At 41.9% G+C, this 22,595-nt stretch overlaps 1 protein-coding gene across 1 annotated transcript in view; it reads left to right on the top strand.

Annotated features, from left to right (window-relative positions):
• The window catches only part of BAIAP2L1 (BAR/IMD domain containing adaptor protein 2 like 1), a gene marked incomplete at its 5' end in the record, with an annotated part of 86,655 nt that overhangs the window by 24,730 nt on the left and 39,330 nt on the right, over positions 1 to 22,595 (top strand). The window contains one exon of the mRNA XM_082671486.1: positions 3,149 to 3,235. Within this exon, the coding sequence (XP_082527612.1) occupies positions 3,149 to 3,235 (87 nt within the window). The remainder of the gene's footprint in view (positions 1 to 3,148; positions 3,236 to 22,595) is intronic.

Raw genomic sequence — 22,595 nt, 5'->3', positions numbered from 1 at the left:
AGCAGCACAGCTGATGAAGAGCATAGGCCGAGCAGCGGCACAGGAGTTTGAGAGGAGGCCGGTGGAGTATGGAGCAGGCAGAGGCCGTGTAGGAGCTGAGCCAGCTGACAGACGTTAGGTTTCAGTAGGCAGACGCTGCTTACTAGTGCTTCAGGCAGAAAAGACAGCATCCAAGCCGAGACCAGGGGTCCACGCTAGCATGGGTGAGAAGCTGTGAGGGAACAGTAGAACATAAGGTGGAATAAGGTCCTACTATGAATGCATTTGGATGCAGCATCTGTTACCTATTGCCGCATAACAAACTGCCTCTAAGCTTGGTGGCTTAAGACAACAATAGTTCATTATTTTCAGTCGTCCTGTAAAGGCTGTACAGTTGTCTGTACCCCTGGGACTCTGCGGTTGCAGTGGACTGGGGCTGAGCTCACTTCCTCTCTCAGGCATAGCTGGCTGTCCCAAGAGTACAAGCCCCGTGGGAGTTATGCCTGCTCGTACCCCATTGGCCAAAGCAAGTCACATGACCAAACAGCCTGTCAGCATCCTAGACAATTATACCACCTGGGAATTCCGGGAGGTGTGATTCATTGAAGGCCATGACTGTAAAAATCTACGATGAACTCTGGAGTGTGACAGGCTTACCCTGTGGCCAGTGGGAGGCCATTGAAGGCTTTTGAGCAGAACTGTAACCTATTGAAATCATACTGATATTTTAAGGAAAGTTTTTCTGGTAGAAGTGTGTAGTTTAGGTTGATGAAGTAGTTGATCAACCACTAAAAATTAATAAAGCTTCATTCCTTAAAACAGTAAGTGGTAGAAAATCTCTAATATATCCACAAAAGGGGACAGAATTATGAAAATATTAGTTTATTTTTCTGGATAAACTATAATTTTTAAGTTAATGCAGCTTTATCATAAAAGGATATTTTACTAGACTAAGAAGGTTAAATAGTTTTAAACATAAGTCGGCAGTTAATGGAAAAATTTCAATGTGTGGATGCAAACCAAAAATTTTATTTAAGTGTTGTGTAATCCTGTATTACCATTCTCCCCCGTTAATTTGCTTTTTAGCTTATCAGCACCTTGCAATTTTAAATCTTCCCACTAAAATATTACATATATTAACTTGACAGTTTACTGGCTATAAACCTTGTTTTTCGGTGGAGTCATCTCTTTTTCAGTGCTAGCTGAGACCAAAGAGTCAAAAAGCACCATGATTTAGAACTGCCGGGGTTGTGTGCACTGCCTCTGCTTCGCCATTGACCTTGGGCGTGTCCCAGGATATCTCTTCTGTGCTCCACTTCGTGAAACGGGGTGATAACATCATCACCCTATGTCTTAATGTAGTGTGGTAGATTAATTAATTTAAGTAATGATTTGGAAAGTTTACATAAATGCTATTTGTTACTGCTCTTTTTTATAATTACGCTTTACAGTTATCCTTAGTCTTATGAAACAATAGTATAGTAGAGCATTAGATTTCATGAACTTGTATATATATGTAGTAAAAGCTGTAAGTTTCATAATTTTTTTAATTCTACAAGACATGCAAAAATAGATTAATTTGCCTTGAAAATACTACTTTTTTTGGCCTGCAGTATCTTCAGCGGGACTTGGGCATTAATTCATTCTGTGACCTCCTCCCCCACCTTTTTAAAACTTGAAATACCTTTTAAAATTCATCTTTTAAAAACAATACCCATGGGCTTCCCTGGTGGTGCAGTGGTTGGGAGTCCGCCTGCCGATGCAGGGGACGCAGGTTCGTGCTCCGGTCCGGGAAGATCCCACATGCCGCGGAGCGGCTGGGCCCGTGAGCCGTGGCCGCTGAGCCTGCGCGTCCGGAGCTTGTGCTCCGCAGCGGGAGAGGCCATGACAGTGAGAGGTCCACGTACTGCAAAAAAATAAAAATAAAAACAATACCCGTTATAAACTGGTGTGGCCTCAGGTTTTCCTCTCAGTGAGAGGAAAGGAGCCTGAGAGGGGTTGCTTAGGGCTCTTTTATCTCCCAAATCCTGTGGTCTCCAAAGCTACCGGGCAAAGTGATGTCTGTGTATGAAGCTGGCCTTTGAGCAAGATAAAATATTTTCTCCAGAGTCACACTAAATAGGCTAGATCTTATTGAAAAGCTTGCTTGTTGTACACCTTCAGTCTCCTGAAACCCAGCCTGTGTAAAGTGACAGAAGGAGTGGGTATTATCAGCTTCCATTAGTTTGTCCAATACTCACACTGTTAGGGCATTTTATAGATTCAAACCGTTTGTTTCAAAAAGGATAACTAACTTGTCCAAGAAGGTCATGTTGTTGGAAGTAACAGTAGAATTCAAACCCAGATTTGTCTTGCTCCTGACTCCCACCTACAACCTCCCTGCACCCTCCAAAAAAAGAAAAAGGAAAGGGGAAAAAAAAGGAAAAGAAAAACAAATCAGAAGCATATTTCTGTACCTTATAATGTAGTTTTCAGAATCAGTTTGAAAGGAGAAATGTGATTTTTAAGATAATTAGAATCCAGCTTGTATAGCAGTAAGAGTTTTCCTGTCTCTGCCAAAAAAGAGCAGAAAGAAAAGCAGAGCGTTCAGTTATTTTTCAGGTAATTTCATTTTTTTTTTTGAAATGATAATGTATTTCAGATTTCATAGATTTCTCTCCTGGCAACAAGTATGGTAGTTGCTTGTGTCTCAGAATATCTTTTTCAATAGAAAAAGTAAAAATGCCATAGAAGGCCCAGGCGCCTAGACAAGCCCACACCAGCCCCTCTAGCTAACAGTATTGCAGACCTGTATTGCTGTAGAATGACCAGCTTGCTGCAGTGGATGTGTTCCAGCCCCAATTCTGTGTTAGGAACATATCCCCTCTGGAGCTGGCCTGAGGAGCAGGCAGAACCTTCTCCGGACCCCCAGCCTCTGCCGCTGCTGAAGGTTCCCCAGGGCTGGTCGGAGGCGAGGATCCCGTGAGGGCTTTCCGGTGGGTGGGGGGCCTGCAGGAGTGCAGTGGAGGGACCTCTGCCCCGGCACAGCTCGCAAGCTCAAGCCCTGCCCCCTGAGAGCCACGCTTGCCTCAGCCGCGAGGGACTCCGGGGTGTTCGGAAGAAAACCTCTGTGTCGTTTCCTCCTTTCCATGTGTAAGTGATGATTGTGTGTGTCACCTTCCCTGTCTAGCTATGGTTCTGGCGGGAAAAGCCTACTACGATGGAGTGGCCAAGATCGGTGAGATTGCCAGCGGGTCCCCTGTGTCGACAGAGCTGGGTGAGCTGACCGTCCGTTACATATACACCCAACTTGAGCGCGGTTCCGGAGCCTTTGTCGTGCGAGCCCTGATGAGAACATACAAAGTGGCCCGGATCCAGAATGGAAAAGAGGGCTAGCCCAGCACTCGGGTTTGTTCACCTCTGCGGTGATTGACTCCTCCGTGGTCTGTCCAAAGTGGAGGCTTAGTTAAGCGCAGGCCACTAGGAACTGGGCTTCTGCCTCTGAGGTTTGGGCCCTAGTTCCCTGCTGATCCCTGAAGCGTGAAGCCGGGGGAGCCTTGAGCCACATTTTTAACTGAAGGGGATGTGCACGCAGCCTCCGGCCTCTGGCAGAGCGTTTCCTGTGACTCACCTTGCAGAGAGTCCAGCCCCTTTACGTTCTGCTCTTGGCTGTCCCTGCTTCCACAGTTGCTCTCGGTTGTGATTTTTCCGGTTTTGCTGGTATGAATCGATCCCCTGTGCACACGCGGAGGGCGAGGGCAGCCGCACCCTCGGCAGCACCAAGGCTTCTATTTACAGAGCCGGTTCACTGTACCATCTCCGAAGCGGGGAAAGGTGGATTTTTTTTTTTTTAATAGTCCCACACATAACCATCATTTTAATAACTTGTTAAATATGTTTTACTTGACAGAGGGTAACATTTCAGAGTTTAAAATGTTTGTCAGAATTTGAAAGGTTCAGAAAACCAGAGGAAAGGATTGGTAAAGTGTGTGTTTTAAAGAAATGTGTGTTCCTCTCCAGTTAAAACGTGGAAAGGGAAGCAGAGGGGCAAAGGCGCGTATGTTTAAGGTTCAAATAATTCACACCATTCGTATGTTAAGTGTCTTGAGGGTTTTCAGGATTGCTTGGAAAACTCCTAACTGACCCATAAAAGCCAAGGAACAAATTCAAGGTGTGATGATGGTTCTGGGGTTGGGGGCTGGGCTGCTGCGTCTGCAGTGGATCTGGGCGCTCGTTAACATTCTCTGACAGCTTTTGTACCGGAAGAGTTCATAGTCTTGAAACCTGTAGGCAAAAGCTAAGCCTGAAGTGATGCTGGGTGATGAATAAGTCAGTACTGCGATACTGAATAGAATCAGTTACGAGTAGAAAATTTTCAAAGCGCTGACTTGTATTCTGTTGTTCTGGCAAGGTCTGAACTATAGTAACTCTGTCCAAAGTGGATCAGTTTAATAAAATACACACTGTGTTATGTAGACAGAAGCAGATAGTAAAATTTAGGACATTTGAGGGATGATTGGGGTGATTATAGGGTTCCAAAAATAGAACTAAATTAAAAAGAAACAGGCTATTTGTGTCAGGCATCAGGGGAAAAAAAAGTATGACCCTTATGTTAAAACATACGGCGCTTTGACTCACCGTCGTTCAGTTTGCCTTTTTAATGTTTTATGATTCTTGCCACTGTTTAAATAAGACTTCTGTTCCACACCTTATTTCATTCAGCTGTGAGTTCATAATGTTGAATCAGCTGTTTCCACAGCAACCGTGTTGTTATAAACAGGAGCTTAAAATTTCGGTTTCAATAAGGAAAATATGTTGCTATGGTGCAGTTTCTTTCATGTGTTTGTATTTCATTCAGAGGGAATGGAAATTACTTGCTGCCATTTTTGTTCCAAGTTGTCCTTTTGCTTATATTCACTCTATCATGTAGTTAATTTCCTACTCATTTGCAGCCATTCCATGATAAAGTGCAATCCTAGTAGGAGTTGCTTTTGGAGGCCTAACATTTACTTCTTTTGATTTGCTTAGTTTTTTATTTTGTTGTTAAAGTTTAGACTAAAATACTACCCTATATCTGTTTAAATACCTGTATGGAAGAGCACTGGACAATTCATAGAAAAAAGAGAGACCTAAAGTTGATTGTACCTTTCTTGTTTTTCAGGAAGATTTTCTGATCTAGTTACTGACATTTTGGTATTGGCCTTCATACTTTATTATGAAACTTATGTTACAAATTCCATTTGTTAAAAACTGAAGGGGTATTACATACGTGAAGTTTATGAATCATTTCAAAATTTTCATTCCTGAAGAGTATTATCTCTGAAAAGCCTTTCTTTTCCCACGCCCCACCCCCGCAAAAAAAAATCCTATAGTTATACAATTTTCCGTTTAAAATTTTTGCTTTGGGAGGAAAATACCCTCTGGCTAAAAATATTTACTTAATTCATAGAAATTTTTAGTGAGGATTCAACTTGGAAAACTTGGCCAAATACATTGTTAATGTAAGTCAGGGTGGCAAAGCTAAGCATTTCAGTCTCTTCTCACTTTAGAGGAAAGAAAAGGTGTGTGTGTGTGTGTGTGTGTGTTGATTAGCCTTTTACTTTTTGTCTTCTGGGTCGGCCTCTGTTAGTAGCACAGGGCTGCAGCAGTACCATTTCTGACTTCTAGCTATGGGTGTTTTCATTTTGATATCCCTCTTTCGGCATCAGCTCACCCAGTGCTGTGTGAATCATTTAAGATGCTCTTGCCCACGAGTAACAAAATACCCACCTAACAGTGGTGTAAGCAATAAGGATGTTTATTATCCCACATAAGAAGGCCAGGAACAGGGGGTTCTTGGTTAATCATTACTAAGGACTCTGGTTCTTTCTCTCTTTCTTCTCGTCCTAAAGCCCAGCTCCTCATGGTACCAGGGTGGCTGCCCTGCCATTGCTAGTCTCAGGCATCACACCCTCCCTCTTCCCACTATGTCCAGAAGCAGGAAGGAGCACGCTTTACAGAGGAGGAAACCTTTTCCCAGGAGCCCCAGCACACACCCTCTTGTTCTCTCTGGCCTGATTTGGATCACACGCCCATGACCCAGCAGCACTGTTCCCAGGCATGGTCGGCCAAGGGATACATCGAGGGGGAGAGGGCACAGCTGTTAGGAGGACACCCGATGGTGCCACCAGTCAGCCAGCTCTGGTTATCAGAGGTCTTGTTTCAATGGCTTTCAGTGAAAGGAAAGGACTTAACACGCGTTACTGCTTTAGCTGTGCTGTGAGCTGCAAAGTGCTGCTGCGTTTTGCTTGTGTCTCTTGATTGGGATAGTGTTTTTCTCCCACATGGGTTGTGTGGTTTTACTATCGTGTGTGTACTTCACACTCTATTTATGATTGTTGTTTCTCCAGTAGACCACAGCCATCCTTCCCAGTCTATTCCTATTTGGGAAGTGGGACTCCCAAGCACAGAAGATGAATTAGGGATGTGGGGTAGTTTTTGTTTTTCTGTCCTTTTGCTTTTCTTCTCAAGCTTTTGGGTATCTTTTCATCACAAACTCTTGGGGCATCTTCCCTGCCTCCGCTTCTCTCTCCTTTCTTTCCTCCTCTCATCTTCCTCTCTGCTGACGTACCTGCACGGTCTCACAGCCTCTTTCATCACTGCCATATTTCTTTCCAGGCTTTTCCTCCGGTGAGTTTGTGCCTAAGAGCCAACACTGAGTGCTTGCTCTCCTCGGGCGCAGGACCCAGTGCCTGACAGGGCCTTTAGTTCAGCGTCTCATTTAGTCCTCAGAGCCGTCCTGCACAGATCTGGGTGCAGGTGCTTCCACCGTCTCCGTTTTCCACGTAAGACCCAGAGGTGAAGTGTGTGCCTGGGTCACACGGTTAGCAGGTGGTCCGACTTGAGGATCTGAGCTCTTCACCTCTGCACTTACTGCACTTCACTGAGGCGAAGGGAAAGGAAAGAGGCAGCCAATCACGGGTTGCTGAAGAGGAAGAAAACAGGAAGCCCACGACGGGGACCTTTTCAAGAAGGAGATGAGAGGGAATCGTTGGTGTCAGAGCAGCCAAAGACTGGGGAGGGGCTGGCAGGTGTGGTGATTGGAGCTCACTGGCCCCCTCAGAAATGGTGGCTTCACTAGGGTCCTGACCATAAACACCAGGTGTTACAGGGTTGAGGAAGATGGAACTAACAGAAGTTTTACTTACATATGTATGCCTTCTTACACGTATTGCTTGACTTTTGTGCAGCTGTGCTTCACATAGAAACTCAGGTCTCACTAAGTGCGTGCTGTGTGCCGGGTCCTTCGTGTGTTGCCTCATCTCATCCTCAGGAGCCTCGTGGATAGATGTTTCCTCTGAGGTCTGCAGAGCGGATGCTCACCCCGCGTTTCCCTGGGAAGGCTGGTAGACCATAGGGTAAACTTGGCAGTCACAGCCTTCTGCATGGTGGTGAGATAACCTCCATGGGCAACCACATTGGGTCCTGTGTCCTTAGCCATGTGCTCTGCAGCCAAGCAAGGCAGAGCAAGGGCTGTGGAGGTCGTGACCTCTGCGAGAGGATGGTAGGCGGCATTGGTGCTGCTTGGGAACGATCCTGTGACCCAGGACAGGGAGGCCAGGCCAGGGAGGCCAGGCCAGGTCTTATTTTCCCCTGAGACTGCCCAACACCTGAGAGATGCTCAGGAAAGCTTGTGTTGTTACAGTGCCGCTGTCAACTTACACCACCCTGGGCAACACGTCACCTTATGAGTGGTTGGCAGGACTAAGGGAGAGGACAGCAACACGTTCTGGGTTGTTTGAAGATGAAATGAGATAATGTGCCTTGTGTTTTCTAAAGTTTCACAGACCAGAAAGATGCCTCTCTGTTGCCGCTTCATATGTTCACAAGTATTTGAGAATTCAAAAATCAGTACCAATTTTTTTTCATTGACATTATTCTCTTCCATAAAGTAGGTGATACGTTTGTAAGAATATACATTTTTGCTTGATTATTCAAGAACAAATTATTTCAGTTCTCTCCATTGTATCTTCATTTTCTATTTCATTAATGTCTACTCTTACCCTTGTTTTCTTCCTTGTACTATCTTTGGGATTATTCTGCTGTTCTTTTTCTAATTTCTGAAATGATACATTTAACTCATTAATTTTAAATACAGGTAGGACCACAAAGATGACCATACAAGTTAAAACCATGCAAAGCCATCTTAATAATCAATGGGGAAAATTATGATTGTCCTGTGTGACCTTTAAAAATGTTTGCCAGAAACATTAAAAACTCTCTCGCTTTCAGTTATAAATGTGTAAGGAAATGGAAAAAATAAAACTGATGTTTATTTAGTACACAGTACTTTAAAGCATTAGAAACACTGATAGTTAAAGCATTTTTATTTATTTGTAAAAAACTCGAGTCGTTTCAACAACTCTTGTCGCCTTCTTGTATAACTTAAGATACAATATGCTTTCGCAAATTGTCATGCTCCTTTTAAGCTTGGATCAGCTTCCAGCATTTTATCCTCGGTGATTTCAATGTTGTGAGATAGCCTTGAGAGTTCCTTTAATGTGAAGTTTTTTGGGCTGGTATCACTTTCTGGGAAACACCTTCATCCTTTTCACCACAACCGCTTTCCTCAATTATGTTGATGATTCTGGGCTTCACTCCATTCTTGTGGCTGTACATCCAGGGTTTCTCAGACAGTAGCAGTGTTGACGTTCCCACAGGCAGGTATTTCTTCTGTAACTCCATTTACAGTCATTGTTACCACTTTTAATGTCTTTGCTGTACTTCCTCTTTCAGTTATTCATATTTGTAACACATCACATGGGTTTGTCACTGGGAAACAGGGAGGCAACACACCTACACACTTTGCTGTCTGTGTGCTCTATCTGCAGTCCTTGCAACAACACCACACTGTCTTAATTACTGTAACTTTATGACAAATCTTGATATCTAGTAGGAGATATCAAGTAAAGTAAGTAGATCTTATTCAAGATTGTCTTAGCTATTATAGGACTTCTGCATGTAACACGTTCTTTAGAATCAGCTTGTCAATTCTCACTAAAAAAAAAAATCTCGGATTTTTGACTATAGATTGAATCTATAGATGAATTTAGAGAGAACTGACTCAATCTTCTAATCCATGAAGATGGTATATCCTTTTAGTTACTTGAGACTTATTTAATTTCTGTTAGCACCATTTTGTAATTTTCATTGTAGAAGTCTTGCACATTTTTATACATGCGTTTTTAGATACTTATGACATTTTTGTCCTATTGTAAATGGCATTTTAAATTTTTTTATTTTCTACTTTTTTTGTCTGTTGAGATTTCAATTTGTCATTCTTTTTCATTACTATAAGTTCTATTTAGTTCTTTTGAAATCTGTGAATTAATTTTTATCATTTTAATAGCTTTATTGAGATCTGATTAACATATAGTACAATTGCCCCGTTTAAAGCGTATAGTTCAGTGGTTTTTAGTATATTCACAAAGTTTTAAATTATCACCACAGTCAACTTTAGAACATTTTCCTCACTCCAGAAAGAAATCACATACCCATTAGCAGTCACCTCCCATTCACCCCCAACTCCAGTCATATTTAACCATTAATATATTTTGTCTCCTATAGAGTTGGTTTTGCTGGACTTTTCACATAAATGGAATCATACAATATGTGATCTTTTGTCACTGGTTTCTTTCACTTAGCACAGTGATTTCAAGGGTCATTCACATTGTAACATGTAGCAGTACTTCCTTTCTTTTTATGGATGGATAATATCCTGTTGTATAGATATACCACATTTTGTTTATCTGTTTTATCAGTTGATAGATATTTAGGTTGCTTCTACCTTTTAGCTATTAAAACATACTGCTGCTCTGAACATTCATGTACAAATTTTGTGTGTACATACGTTTTTCTGTCTCTTGGGTATATATTTAGGAGTAGAATTGCTGGCTCATATGTTAACTCTAAATTTAACCCTTTGAGGAACTGCCAGAGTATTTTTCAAAGTGAATGCACCATTTTACATTCCCACCAGCAGTGTATGAGGGTTCCAACTTCTTTAAGTCCTTGCTAACACTTGTTATTGTCTGTCTTTTTGATTATAGCCATCCTAGTGAGTGTGAGGTACTACCTCATTTGAGTTTTGATTTACATTTCCCTAGTGGTTAATGTCGAGTATCTTTTCATGTTCTTACTGGTCATTGCATATCATCTTTGGAGAAATGTCTATTCAGATCCTTTGCCCATTTTTACTTGGGTTATTTGTCTTTTTATTATTGAGTTTGCCAATCAACTTTTAATAAAGTTTTGTTTTTCTCTTTTGATTCTTATTATCAATGCAGTTTGAAGTTCTTTCTTTCTTTCTTTATTGGCTGCGTTGGGTCTTCATTGCTGTGCCTGGGCTTTCTCTAGTTGCGGCAAGTGGGGGCTACTCTTTGTTGTGGTATGCGGGCTTCTCATTGCAGTGGCTTCTCTTTGTTGCAGAGGATGGGCTCTAGGCACGCAGGCTGCAGTAGTAGTGGCATGCGGGCTCAGTAGTTGTGGCTCACGGGCTCTAGAGCACAGGCTCAGTAGTTGTGGCACGTGGGCTTAGTTGCTCCATGGCATGTGGGATCTTCCAGGTCCAGGGCTCGAACCCGTATCCCCTGCATTGGCAGGCATTCTTAACCAACGCGCCACCAGGGAAGTCCCAGTTTGAAGTTCTTGACAGTCTAATTCTGCTGATGCTTTATTGTGCCTCTTGATTCTCATTCATATGGAAATATTTCTGTATGGGTTTTATTGTCATCTCATTGTTCTCTTCCATGTTGGGGTCACCTATGGAGGTGTAAAAGTTTTGCCATTGAAAGTCACCAAGAAATGAAAAGTAGAAATGCCAAGCAATGGTGGAGCTTCTCTCATTTAAATATGTTTAATTCTTAGAAAATAAAAATAGTTGATGGAATATGACTTACCATTTGATAAAATTCTTGTAAAATATTTAGAATGTGCAAATGAAATGCTCCTTTATTTTCTGTCATATCCATACTAACAAAGGTATTCTGCCAGTTTTGCAGGGAAAGTGACTCAGACTTTATGGAAAATATCTTTAAATGTCTAAAATTTGTAAGCTCTTCTAATTATCTAAAACTTAAATAATGGCAGGTTTTAATTTTCTATAAATAGGCTAGATACACATCCTTCTCCCAGGAGTCATTCCTAATGGTTTGCTCTTGAAAACAAAAGGTCCTTCATGAATAGAGTCTGTTCTCCTATTATAGAGACTATTGAGGAAATGTGTCATTGCTTTTTCTCAACTATAATTGAAAGTAATAGGAAAATTCTAATGATTCAAGAGAATTGCCAAATTTTAGTCATTTTTATGCTAAATGCGCTGAACCACTAGAAGATTACAGTAAGAATTAGCGTATATTTTGAAGTAGCCTTCAAATTCGCTCTGTTAAAGCATCACCTTTTATCAGTTGTACCTTAACTGAGCAAACAAGAGCCAAGGGGCTGGCCAGCACCGATTTGAAACTAAAATTTTATTGGGCCACGGCCGTGCCCACTTGTTCATGTGTTGTCTGCAGCTACACTGGCAGAGCTAAGCGGTTGCAACAGAGGAGACCTGAACTGTTTACAACCCGGCCCCTTGCAGGCCCTTACTTGACAGCAGAAGGCCTTTAGGGTCATCCAGTTGCTTAAGCCACTCAGGACGGAGCCATCGTGTGAGGGATTTGATATCCTTTTCTCCAAAGAAAAAGCAGCTCCTTACCATCTGCGATCTAAGTGCTTGGGTTTAATTAAGACTATACTTTCCAGGATCATTCCTGTAGTCTGTTACTAAGTGCTTGGGTTTAACACACATTAACAGCATGATCCCAATAACCACAGCATGTAAGCAGCTCTGAGGCGACACCGCCTTGCCCTGTTGGGAGAAACAAACGAACAGACAAATGCAAAGCCAAAGACCAGAGCTCTGTAGTCAGGATTTGGCAGGTAAAATATTTTAATCCACTGTGTTTGTTAAATAGTAAGTCATATGAATAATAATTCATGTGACTCAGGTCGTCAGGGTGTGTACCTGTAGCTGTGCACATAAATCCTTATCACAGATACACAGTTCAACTCAAGGAACAGTGCTCATTTAAAAGAGGAAACTGAAATTTGTCTAAAGCTTCCAGTTTTGTCCCTAAATCAAATGACGTTTATTTTTTAAGACTTAGGAAATATGGAAATGGTGGAAAGGGAAAACAGAAATGGTCAGGGGAAAATATTTTGGCAAAATATTCAAAAGAAACTTTGAACCAGTTTTTTCATCTTTAAACCATAGAAAAATAAAGCTTGTTCTCACTTATTTCTCAAGGAATAACAGGGGACTTTCTTCAGGGAGTTGACAAATTTCCTGTGAGGTATAAGGACCTCAGCATTACATAAATTTAGACTGTGTTATTATGTTCCAATTCAGCCAGCTATTACATTATTTATGTATGTATGTATGTATGCATGTATGTATGGCTGCATTGGGTCTTCGTTGTGGTGCCCAGGCTTTCTTTAGTTGCATTGAGCGGGGGCTACTCTTCCTTGTGGTGCGTCGGCTTCTCATTGTGGTGGCTTCTCCTGTTGCAGAGCACGGGCTCTAGGTGCGCGGGCTTCAGTAGTTGCCGCACGTGGGCTCAGTAGTTATTGCATGCAGGCTCTAGAGCACAGGCTCAGTAATTGTGGCACACGGGCTTAACTGCTCCGTGGCATGTAGGATCTTCTCGGACCAGGGCTTGAACCCGTGCCCCCTGCATTGGCAGGTGGATTCCTAACCACTGCACCACCAGGGAAGCCCACATTATTTTGAATCATCTGTTAAATTGTTTGGGCCAGTTTCTTAAATTGATCACAAAACAGAAGATTTTATCTCCTCACCATCAGGGAACCTAGAAAATCATAGGTTTTCTTTTGTTATTGATAGTGTTCATTGGTCATGCAATTAAACAATATATATTTATTACAGTTTTGTCTTGTTGACACTCAAAATCCAACCTGACAGTCTTGGGTCTTAAAAATAAGAGCAGAAGGGACTTCCCTGGTGGCGCAGTGGTTGAGAGTCCACCTGCCGATGCAGGGGACACGGGTTCGTGCCCCGGTCCGGGAGGATCCCGCATGCCGCGGAGCGGCTGGGCCCGTGAGCCGTGGCTGCTGAGCCTGCGCGTCCGGAGCCTGTGCTCCGCAACGGGAGAGGCCGCAACAGAGAGACGCCTGCGTACCGCAAAAAAAAAAAAAAAAAGAGCAGAAAACAATACGTGAAAATTTTTTTAAATGTTATTCATTCAGAGAAATATCATAAATAGATTCCTAAGGTCTAGATAAAATAAAAGAATTCATGCCAGAGTCAATGAGAGAGCTAAGTTGAGTCAAAGCAATTGTTGTTGACCAAAACCATTTATCTTTTAGTTGCAGGTGAGGCTCACTTTTTTTTTTTTTTTTTGCGGTACGCAGGCCTCTCACTGTTGTGGCCTCTGCTGTTGCGGAGCACAGGCTCCGGACGCGCAGGCTCAGCGGCCATGGCTCACGGGCCCAGCCGCTCCGCGGCATGTGGGATCTTCCCTGACCGGGGCACAAACCCGTGTCCCCTGCATCGGCAGGCGGACTCTCAACCACTGCGCCACCAGGGAAGCCCGAGGCTCCCTTTAAAGAGATTAAAATCCTTTCCGCAAATATAGGAAACAGTTAGTAGGGAATTTATTTTATTTGGTTAGCATTGTACCTGACGTATGCATATTAACTCCTGTACTCATCGTGATAGCTCTCTGAAGTGTGGGTACTATTACTATTATTATTTTCATTTTACAGATGAGGAAACTGGGGTTCAAAGAGAGTTAAATAACTTGCCAAAGTCACCCAGCTGGTTAACGGCTGGTTAATTTGAGCTCAGGTAGTCTGCCAGCTGTGTGGCCTGTTACGCTGATTTAATTTTCTACATGTCGAAAAGATGGGCTTTTTCTGATGTGATTTATTTTATGGCAGTCAGATTGTCCTGTCCATTATAGTTCAGCAGATAAAAGGTTGTGTTAAATAGTGAACCATCATATAGTCTGAAACTGATTCATCATGTGAGTATGATTCTGTATTTTGTGTTTTTATCAGATATAATCAAGAGTTTGTATTTTGTATTAGGAGCATTTATTACATGACCATTTATTCCAACTTTGCAAATGACTTGCCATTTCAGTTTTCAGGTGGCACCTCGTTGGGAGCAAAAAAAGATCTAACTGTAGAGAAAGATAGGCTTATAATTTATAAATGTATAATTTATAACATCTATATAAGCACATACCATATAAGTCCATATATCATCTAGGCATATTGGTATAAGTATATATAAATTTCTAAAACTGAGAGGATGTTCTGTGTTGTAAATTGTACCTCCCTACAGAAGTTATTACAAGAAAAGCATTCCTTCTTCCAGCTTTGAAGTAACCATATGTGCAGATGATGTATTATAATTAGTAAAAACTACAGGTATAAAAGCTAAGATGTCAAATCAAGATGAGTCATTTTAACATTTAATGCTTCCTGACGGCATGATGGGCACATCCTGAATGTCGGTCTGAATGTCATTACCTATTTTTCAATGCACTTTATGATACTTGCCCGTTCTCTTAAATCTTTGAATTTTAAAGTGTGTGAAGGGAAAATTATCTTGTTTAAACCCAGTTTTCACAATTATTTAAATTGGTCTTTTTCTCCTCAAAGGATATCATGTGTCCTGTCAACTCCGGATGGGGAGAGGTTAGGACTCCTTATTCTCAGGCTCTCAGCTGTGGCCAAAGAACAGCGGTCAGGGGGCCGCAGCAACTGTCCAGGTCTCCACGAGGCAGGGGCCTGAGGGCTCTGCCTCGTGACCGCTTCTTTCGTCATTCACATCAGTCACGAGAGCCACCGCATCCTCTCACAAATGCCCGCGGGTGTCTTACTCTATTCATGGCACTATGCTGGGCTTGAAATCAGGAGTCAAACAAAAACACAAAGTTCTAACACACAAATAGGGGAAGGGACTTCACAGCAAGAAAGAGTGGCTCTGGTCAGAAGCACCAGACACAGCAAAGGGTATGGCCCCTGCAGTAGGTTGAGGGGGGAGGACAACGAAGTTAAAGGGAGAGGGACACGGTGGAGACAGGTGTAGTTAGAATCGTGGTGCGGGTGAGGCCTGCCTTGACCCTGCCGGCCACATGTTCCTAAGCACATGGGCATGCTGCGGAGGAGAGTGACAGCCTTGGCGGGGGGGGACGTGGTAGATTCCTTGTTAGCGCACGTGGGGTTCTGAATGTTTTTGGTCTTCAGCCACTTGGAAGTAAATGCACTTCCTTAGGTACTCTTTCCTGGTCTGGATGCCTTAAAATTATTAAAAGTAAGGATGCCAGTGTAAATCAGCTATCCCTCAATTGAAGGAAAAAAAAAAGTAAGGATGACAAAGGAGCACATGAAAAGATGGTCAACACCATTAGCCATTAGGGATTTGCACATCATAACCACATGAGATACCACTTCACACCCCACAGCAGCTGTAATCAAAGAGACAATAGTATGTGTTGGCAGAGATGTAGAGAAATGGGAACCCTTGTGCATTGCTGGTGGGAATGTAAAATGGAGCAGCTGCATTGGAAGAGTCTGTCAGTTCCTCAAAATACAGAGTTTACCTTATGACCCGGCGATTCCATTCCTTCGATGTCTCCTCAAGAGAAATGAAACATACACTCATACAAAATCTTAGCATTATTCCCAGCAGGCACAGGGTGGAGACAACCCAAATGTCCAGCAGCTGATGAATTGATAAACAAAATATAGTATATCCATACCGTAGGGTGTTATTCAGTCATAAAGAATGAAGTACTGACACATGCTACAACATGGATGAACCTTGAAAACATGCCAAGTGACAGAAGCTAGATTAAAAGGCCACGTATTGTAAGATTCCATTCATACAAAAGTTCTAGAGCAAATTCGTAAGAGACAAAAAGCAGATTGGTGATTGCCGGGGGCTGGGGAGAGGGGAGAATGGGGAATAACTACTTGATGGGTACAGGGTTTCCTTTTCAGGTAGTGAAATGAACTGGATAGTGTGGATGGTTGTACAACATTGTGAATGTCCTGAATGTCACTATTGGTCAATTTAGGTTATGTGTATTCTACCACCAAAAAACCCCCCAAAAATAAGTATGCCACTCTGAGAAGTCCCCAATATATGGGATATCCTAATTAATTCATACTAAAAACAATATAGTAGACACTGTAATGATTCAAGAGGCTAGTGGCACACATTTCCCAGCCGCTGTGAAGGGTTTTAGTTGGCCCCGCCCGACTCAGAATGAATTACACAGTGAATGAGTTACACAGTAAATGAATTTTGAGGTGCACACTTCCAGTTGTAAAATAAGTCATTGGGATGTAACGTACAGCATGATGACTAGAGTCGATAATATGCTAGTGCATATTTGAAAGTTGCCAAGAGAGTATAACTTAAAAATTCTCATCACACACACACAAAATGTTTTGGTAACGTATAGTAACAGGTGGTAATGACTTCTTGTGGTGATTGTTTTGCAGTGTATACAAACATTGTATCATTTTGTGCACCTGAAACTAATACAATATGATATGTTAATTATACTTCAATATAAAAAAACTTTAATGAATTTTGTTGGCGTTAATGGAAATTCAAGAGCCTCATGTAATTCTCACAGCAGTCCTCTGAGGAAGGAGATGTCATTCCCATTTTATAAACAAGGAAACGAAAACTTAGGTTGAATAACTTGCCTAACTTCACACAAGTAGTTAGGAGTGAAGCTGGGGGTTAAATTCCAGTTGATTGATTCCATGGTGAGTGCAGGGTTTCCCACAGACTCCGAGTTTAAGCTTTAAGGCCTCTCAGTTTCACGACATCTTTTAAAACCTTGTACTTAATTTTGAATTTGTGATTTTGTACTCCTTAAAGAGGACTCCACAAAAGTTGGATTTCTACACAGGGAACAAATTACAAAAGTAGTCTTTAAAATCTGGAAGACAGGGTGTGCAACAGAAGGGTGGAGTCACTCGTGTATTGTTCCTGAAATCCAGTGAGAGGAAGTGACAGGAAGCCGGCATTTGGTTCAGTATAGAAAATGACCTTGGGACAAGTCCTCCTGTAAAACCTGCAAAGGAGCTATGAACTGCTGTGCTTGCAGCAATGTCTCGAGAAGGATTCTGAGGCTGGGGGAGGTATCCTGATGGTCCTTTAGCAGTGTCTGCTCTAGGGAGGTTCCAGAGGGGGAGATGGCAGCAGTTACAACAAATGTGCCACCACTGCCCTGCTCAGTGAAACCTTCAGTGAGAAGTAAGCTCTAGGATGAGCTTAGAAATGTTTGTTGATGGACTAAATGAGTGTATCAGATAAGGGTGTTGGGCTCTTTGCATTCTAACTCTATGAATCAGGTTTTTCTGGGCTTTCTTGAAACCATGACTGTCATTTACAGCATTAATAAGCTTGGTCCCCACCTTCAGGGTATCTACAGCTTAGTAAGAGAGATTATGAAAATATATACATACATAGCTTTAATACAGGACCCAGTGCAAGAGTAAAAGGTACAAAGGCTACCGGACTTCATGGGAGGAGGCAATCACACCCACATGCAGGTGGAGGAGGTAGAGACAGACTGAGTCAGGGGATGCTGTAATCCTGAGTAGGAAGGGGTTGGTTTCTGGTGGAGGGAGCAGGTGGAGGGGACGGGGGATATTTCAGTTTGCCTGGGGTTCAGGGTTCATGGAGAGGATTGTGAGTGTAGGTTAGAATTGGAGCCTTATTACTTTGAGTGATAGGCTACAGATTCTGTGTTTGTGTGTCTCATTTCAAACTGAAGTAAGAATATTATTAGGACTAAAAGGTTTTGCATTATTAAAAGCTGACTAATATTTTAGGGGCATGAGTTCAAAGATAAAAATTATGAGATGACTAAAAAGGCAAATTAAATGACATGCTCTTTACAACTAAAAACTGGACTCTTAGTGTCCAGAATAAGTCTATTCCTGTAACTCTTGAGTGCAGTGAAGCTAATATGTGTATATGTCTCGGGTATTTATAACTCAAAGCCATAGCTGATAGCAGCTTCCATTTTATAACAGTAGAAACTTGTGACATACTAAGGTTTCTTTTTTCTCTTCATATATATATGATTAAAGGTTTTAATATCTCACTTTTATTCTCTACTCAATCCTGCCCAACTTTGCACGTCATATTAATATTTTAAAACAACTTATGAATCCTCTAGGAAGTTTAGAACTTGTTTTATAATGAGTATTAAAATACACTTCAAGCTTTTAAAAAATTAATGCTTTTACTGAAAAATGAACCTAACAGTTTCTTGCCTTATTATTTTAAAATGTCTGTTTTAAAATAATTAAAACCCGTGGCTATATAAACTATCTTGGGCACTGCTTTTTTTTTTTAATCAAAGTATAATTGATTTATAATGTTGCATGACTTTGTGGTGTACAGCAAAGTGATTCAGTCATATATATATATATATATTCTTTTTCAGATTCTTTTCCATTATAGTTTATTACAAGATACTGAATGTAGTTCGGTGTGCTATATACAGTAGTACCTATATTTTATATATAGTAGTTTGTATCTGCTAATCCTAGACTACTAGTTTATCCCTCTCCCTGCTTTCCCCTTTGGTAACCATAAATTTGTTTTCTATGTCTGTAGTCTTATTTCTGTTTTTTAAATAAATTCATTTGTATCATTGTTTTAGATTCTACATATAGGTGATATCGTATGATATTTGTCTTTGTCTGACTTACTTCACTTAGTATGATAATCTCTAGGTTCATCAGTGTTGCTGCAAATGGCATTGTTTCATTCCTTTTTTTTATGGTGGAGTAATATTCCGTTGTATATATTGATATATACCACATCTTCTTTATCCATTCATCTGTCAGTGGACACTTAGGTTGTTTCCATGTCTTGGCTATTGTAAAGAGTGCTGCTATGAACATTGAGGGGGCACTGCTTTTTTAACTTAACATTCCACACATATTTCTTTGAATTCATAAGTAATCCATTTACTCATCATTTTGATGGCTGCCTACATTTCACTTCTTTAAATTTTCCTCTGTTGGCACGGAGGTGGAGTCCCAGTGCTGGGGAGGAGGGTGAGCATTGTGGTAGTGGGATGACTACAGGGTTTGTTCTTTGCTCTTGTGAAAAATTGTCCTTTAACTAAACAAAAAAGTCCTTCTATGGTTTTCTGAAAAGCACATAAAAGCAAATATTCAGTAATCAAGGGATTACAGTAGTTTTTCTTTCCTCATTTAAATAACAGTATGCTCAATTCAGTGAGCATCTCTGCTAGGCATTGTTCTGATCACTTAGGGATAAATCAATACGTACAAGTCCCTGCTCTTGGGAACTTGCGTTCTAGTGGGTGGTAAACAGGTCTAATTTGCCGGGCAGTAATGAGGCGAAGGGCCACTGATGGAGGAAAGGGGTGAGCGCAGCTGGTTTGGGAGGGGCGTCAGGGACATGCAGTCAGGAGGGAGAGCGGTCCCAGGAGACCGTTCCGTGGAGGCCGGCAAGTGCAGCGTTCCTGAGGCCTGGTGAGCTTGGGTCCCAGTTGGGAAGCCGGTCAGTTGAGGTGCAGTTCAGGATGGGGGGAGGGAGGGGATGAGGGCTGGAGGTGGGCTGCGCGGGTGGGACCAGGCCCTGTGGGGCCTTGTGGGTCATGGTAAGAACGTTGCCTTTTGACCTGAGGTGAGGGTGAGGGGCCTCTGAAGGCTTTGGACTCCGGAGTGGCAAGGTTCTTCCTGGCTCTGCTCAAAGAATAGGCTGTAGAAGGGTGGGAGCAGGGACACGGGCTGGGAGGCTGTTGTCCCAGTGCAGGTGAGCTAGAACGCTGGGTCGGCCTAGGATTGAAGGGAGAGGCAGTGGGCTTGCTGTGCACTGGCCGCCAGCTGTGAGAGGGTGTGGTGGATGAGGGGTCAGGGTTTGTTCATAGATGTCTTAGGTTTGGGATGCCTGTTAGACCAAGTGGAAATGTTGAGGCAGCAGCTGGAAACGTAGGTCCGGAGTTCATTGAACGAGTAGCTTTTTATCCCTGTGGGCAAGACGGGCCCTCTTTCGCTCTCGCAATGTGCCCTGTGGCTTCCCTCAGTCGCAAGGAAACCAACAGTTATAAGCATCACAGCGAGTCAGATGCTTCACCTCTGTGTTCTCATTTGATTCTTGCCAGGTCGTATCGGGGGCTGTTTGTTTACATGTCCATCATACAGATGAACCAGGGATGCAGGGACCAGCCCTCCCCACCCCACATAAAGCCTCACAGCCACAGTAACGTGCCAGTCGGGCTGGCAGCCCAGCCCTTTTCTGAGCGTTCTTCCCCAGTGTAGCTGTACTGCAGGCTGTGGGGTTCCCTGCCGTTTGCAGTGGATCATCATCTTTTTATGCCTCCCTAGTTCCTTTCCTAAAGCATTTTTTTAGTTTGTTTCAAAAGTTTAGGTGCATCAGGCAAGGTGGCCATCGACCGCTCTGTTTGACTTGGAGTTAGGGCCTGTGTGTGTGGTGTGTTTGGGCTGTGACAGGTGTGGGGAGGCTGATTGTCATGGGCTGCCTTGGGGATTCAGTCCTCTACTTTGGTTTTACTTCCTGCACAAACCAAACATTGAGCTGAAATGGCTTCAAGCAACCAGGCCGGCCCTCACCCAGTGCGTCCGTGCCTCTGTGATACTGCCCCCCCAGAGGTAGCCTGTTCCATTTTAAAACAGCCCTAATAATTAAAGTGTTCTGGTGGATGTTGGGTACACATGCCTGTCCCTGTAATTCACACATTACTGGGCATCATTCTGTCCTAGGGTACCCGGTAGGAAAAATCTAATTCCTTTTGCATATTTGAGTGAGGATGCAAAGTAGTTGAGAGCACAGGCTCAGGGTCGGACATGAGTTCAAATTCCAGCCCCACCACCTTTAGTACTTTTGTAATTTGGGGGAAAATCATCTAACCTCTCAAAGTCTCAGCTTCCCCTTCTGTACCGTGAGGTAATAGAGCTACTCCTTCTTGGGCTGTGAGGACTAAATGAGGCCATTTCTGTAAGGCAGCTAGCACCGTGCTTGGCACAAGGGAAGGACTTGACACCTGTAAGCTGTCCATGAGGATCATACAGTTGTCATCTTGCCGTCTGAAGTAGAAGAAGGTGAGGAATACTTTTGAACTGTGAAAGCACCAAGTTATCCTGTTTGCTCAGTTGTCCCTTTGGAGTAAGAGATATAATAAAATAGATTCTGGATTTTGTGGAATCTCCCTTAAATTCACGTCATAGTAGGACTGACCAACATCCACTTGGGGAGTATGGTTTTAGATTAATGTCTTTCCATCCAAAAGTTGGGAGCAGTAGCCCAGTTTTATTTTGTGTTTTTAAACTTGCCTAATTAGAACTGGTTGCCTTAAAAGAAAACAATAAAAAACCATAGTCTTTTGAAAAATTTCTTCACTTAAAAATTTAAGATGGTTTTACTCAGTAATACTGGATGGAAACTGTCTCTTGGTGCCTCCTCTACCTGTGTATTGTCCTCATCTTTGTTTTTGGGGGTCCTGTTTTAATAATTTTAAAGAACCTAAAATTTTTTCAGATGTAGCATTTTTCAAGCTTCAGTGAAAATGCCTGCAGTCAGTTAGTGGTCCCTAAGACTAACTGGTTGTCAGCTTCATTCATTATTGATAATGCACACCTGCTCTCATTTTTGTTGGCATCAAAATGGTTGTATTTTAACCTTAATCTACTAATCGATGAAAAAGGAGAATAAATAATTAATGTTAATTTACCTCACTTGGTGTAATAACTTATGGAAAACTTCTAATGCTGTATTTTACATTCAATGTAAAGAAGACAACTGCTTATAATCTGTATATGGATGCAAAATTGATAAATTATTTGTGTGATATAATTGATACACTTGAACAAATTCACATTGTTCTTTTAGGTAAAAGAAGAGTAGTACATTAAAATCCAACTTGGGAAATATTTTCATTGCAAATCCTGTACTTTGTTTAACTTGACAGCACTTATGTGTAGCAGGTAGGCTAAATTAGTTTAATTGCTAATCAAAAATGAAGTGGATAATAAACATTCAGTTTGCTTCCTGAATCAATCTAATGACAGAATTATCACCTAAGCCCTGAATCTCCACCCTCCTTGACATAATACTTGGTTATAATTTTCTGAGGGGACATCTCTACTAGGTATTACCTTAGGTATTGAGAAGACTAGATCTCTGATATTGTGGGATTGCATTTGCTTTATACCTAACTGAAAAGACTTGATTTTAAAATATCCAGAAGGTTTTCTAGTGATAATTCCCATTGAGATTTAAGTCCTGTTGTTAGGATAATAGTAATATTTTATTTTAAAAAGCATTCTTACATAAGCTTAAATTTAATTCAGTGTGTCAGTCATATGGGGTTTATTAGTTTCCATTTTTTCTTTCTGCAGACCTTATTTAGAAAAAGAAAATGTTTCTTAAAAAGAAAAAAATGTTTTAATGTTTCTTTTTCTAGCTACCTTCTAAATTCACTTTTCGTCTATTGCCAAACTTCCAAAATAAGTAGTTTATACCAGCTTCCTCCCTTCTCCCTCGTCTCTCCCTTCCTCTC

The sequence above is a fragment of the Grampus griseus genome (assembly GCF_964374135.1).
Source record: "Grampus griseus genome assembly, chromosome: 14".
NCBI classification, from domain to species: domain Eukaryota; kingdom Metazoa; phylum Chordata; class Mammalia; order Artiodactyla; family Delphinidae; genus Grampus; species Grampus griseus.
Note: the sequence above shows the minus strand (reverse complement) of the source record. Positions and strands in the feature narration are given on the sequence as shown.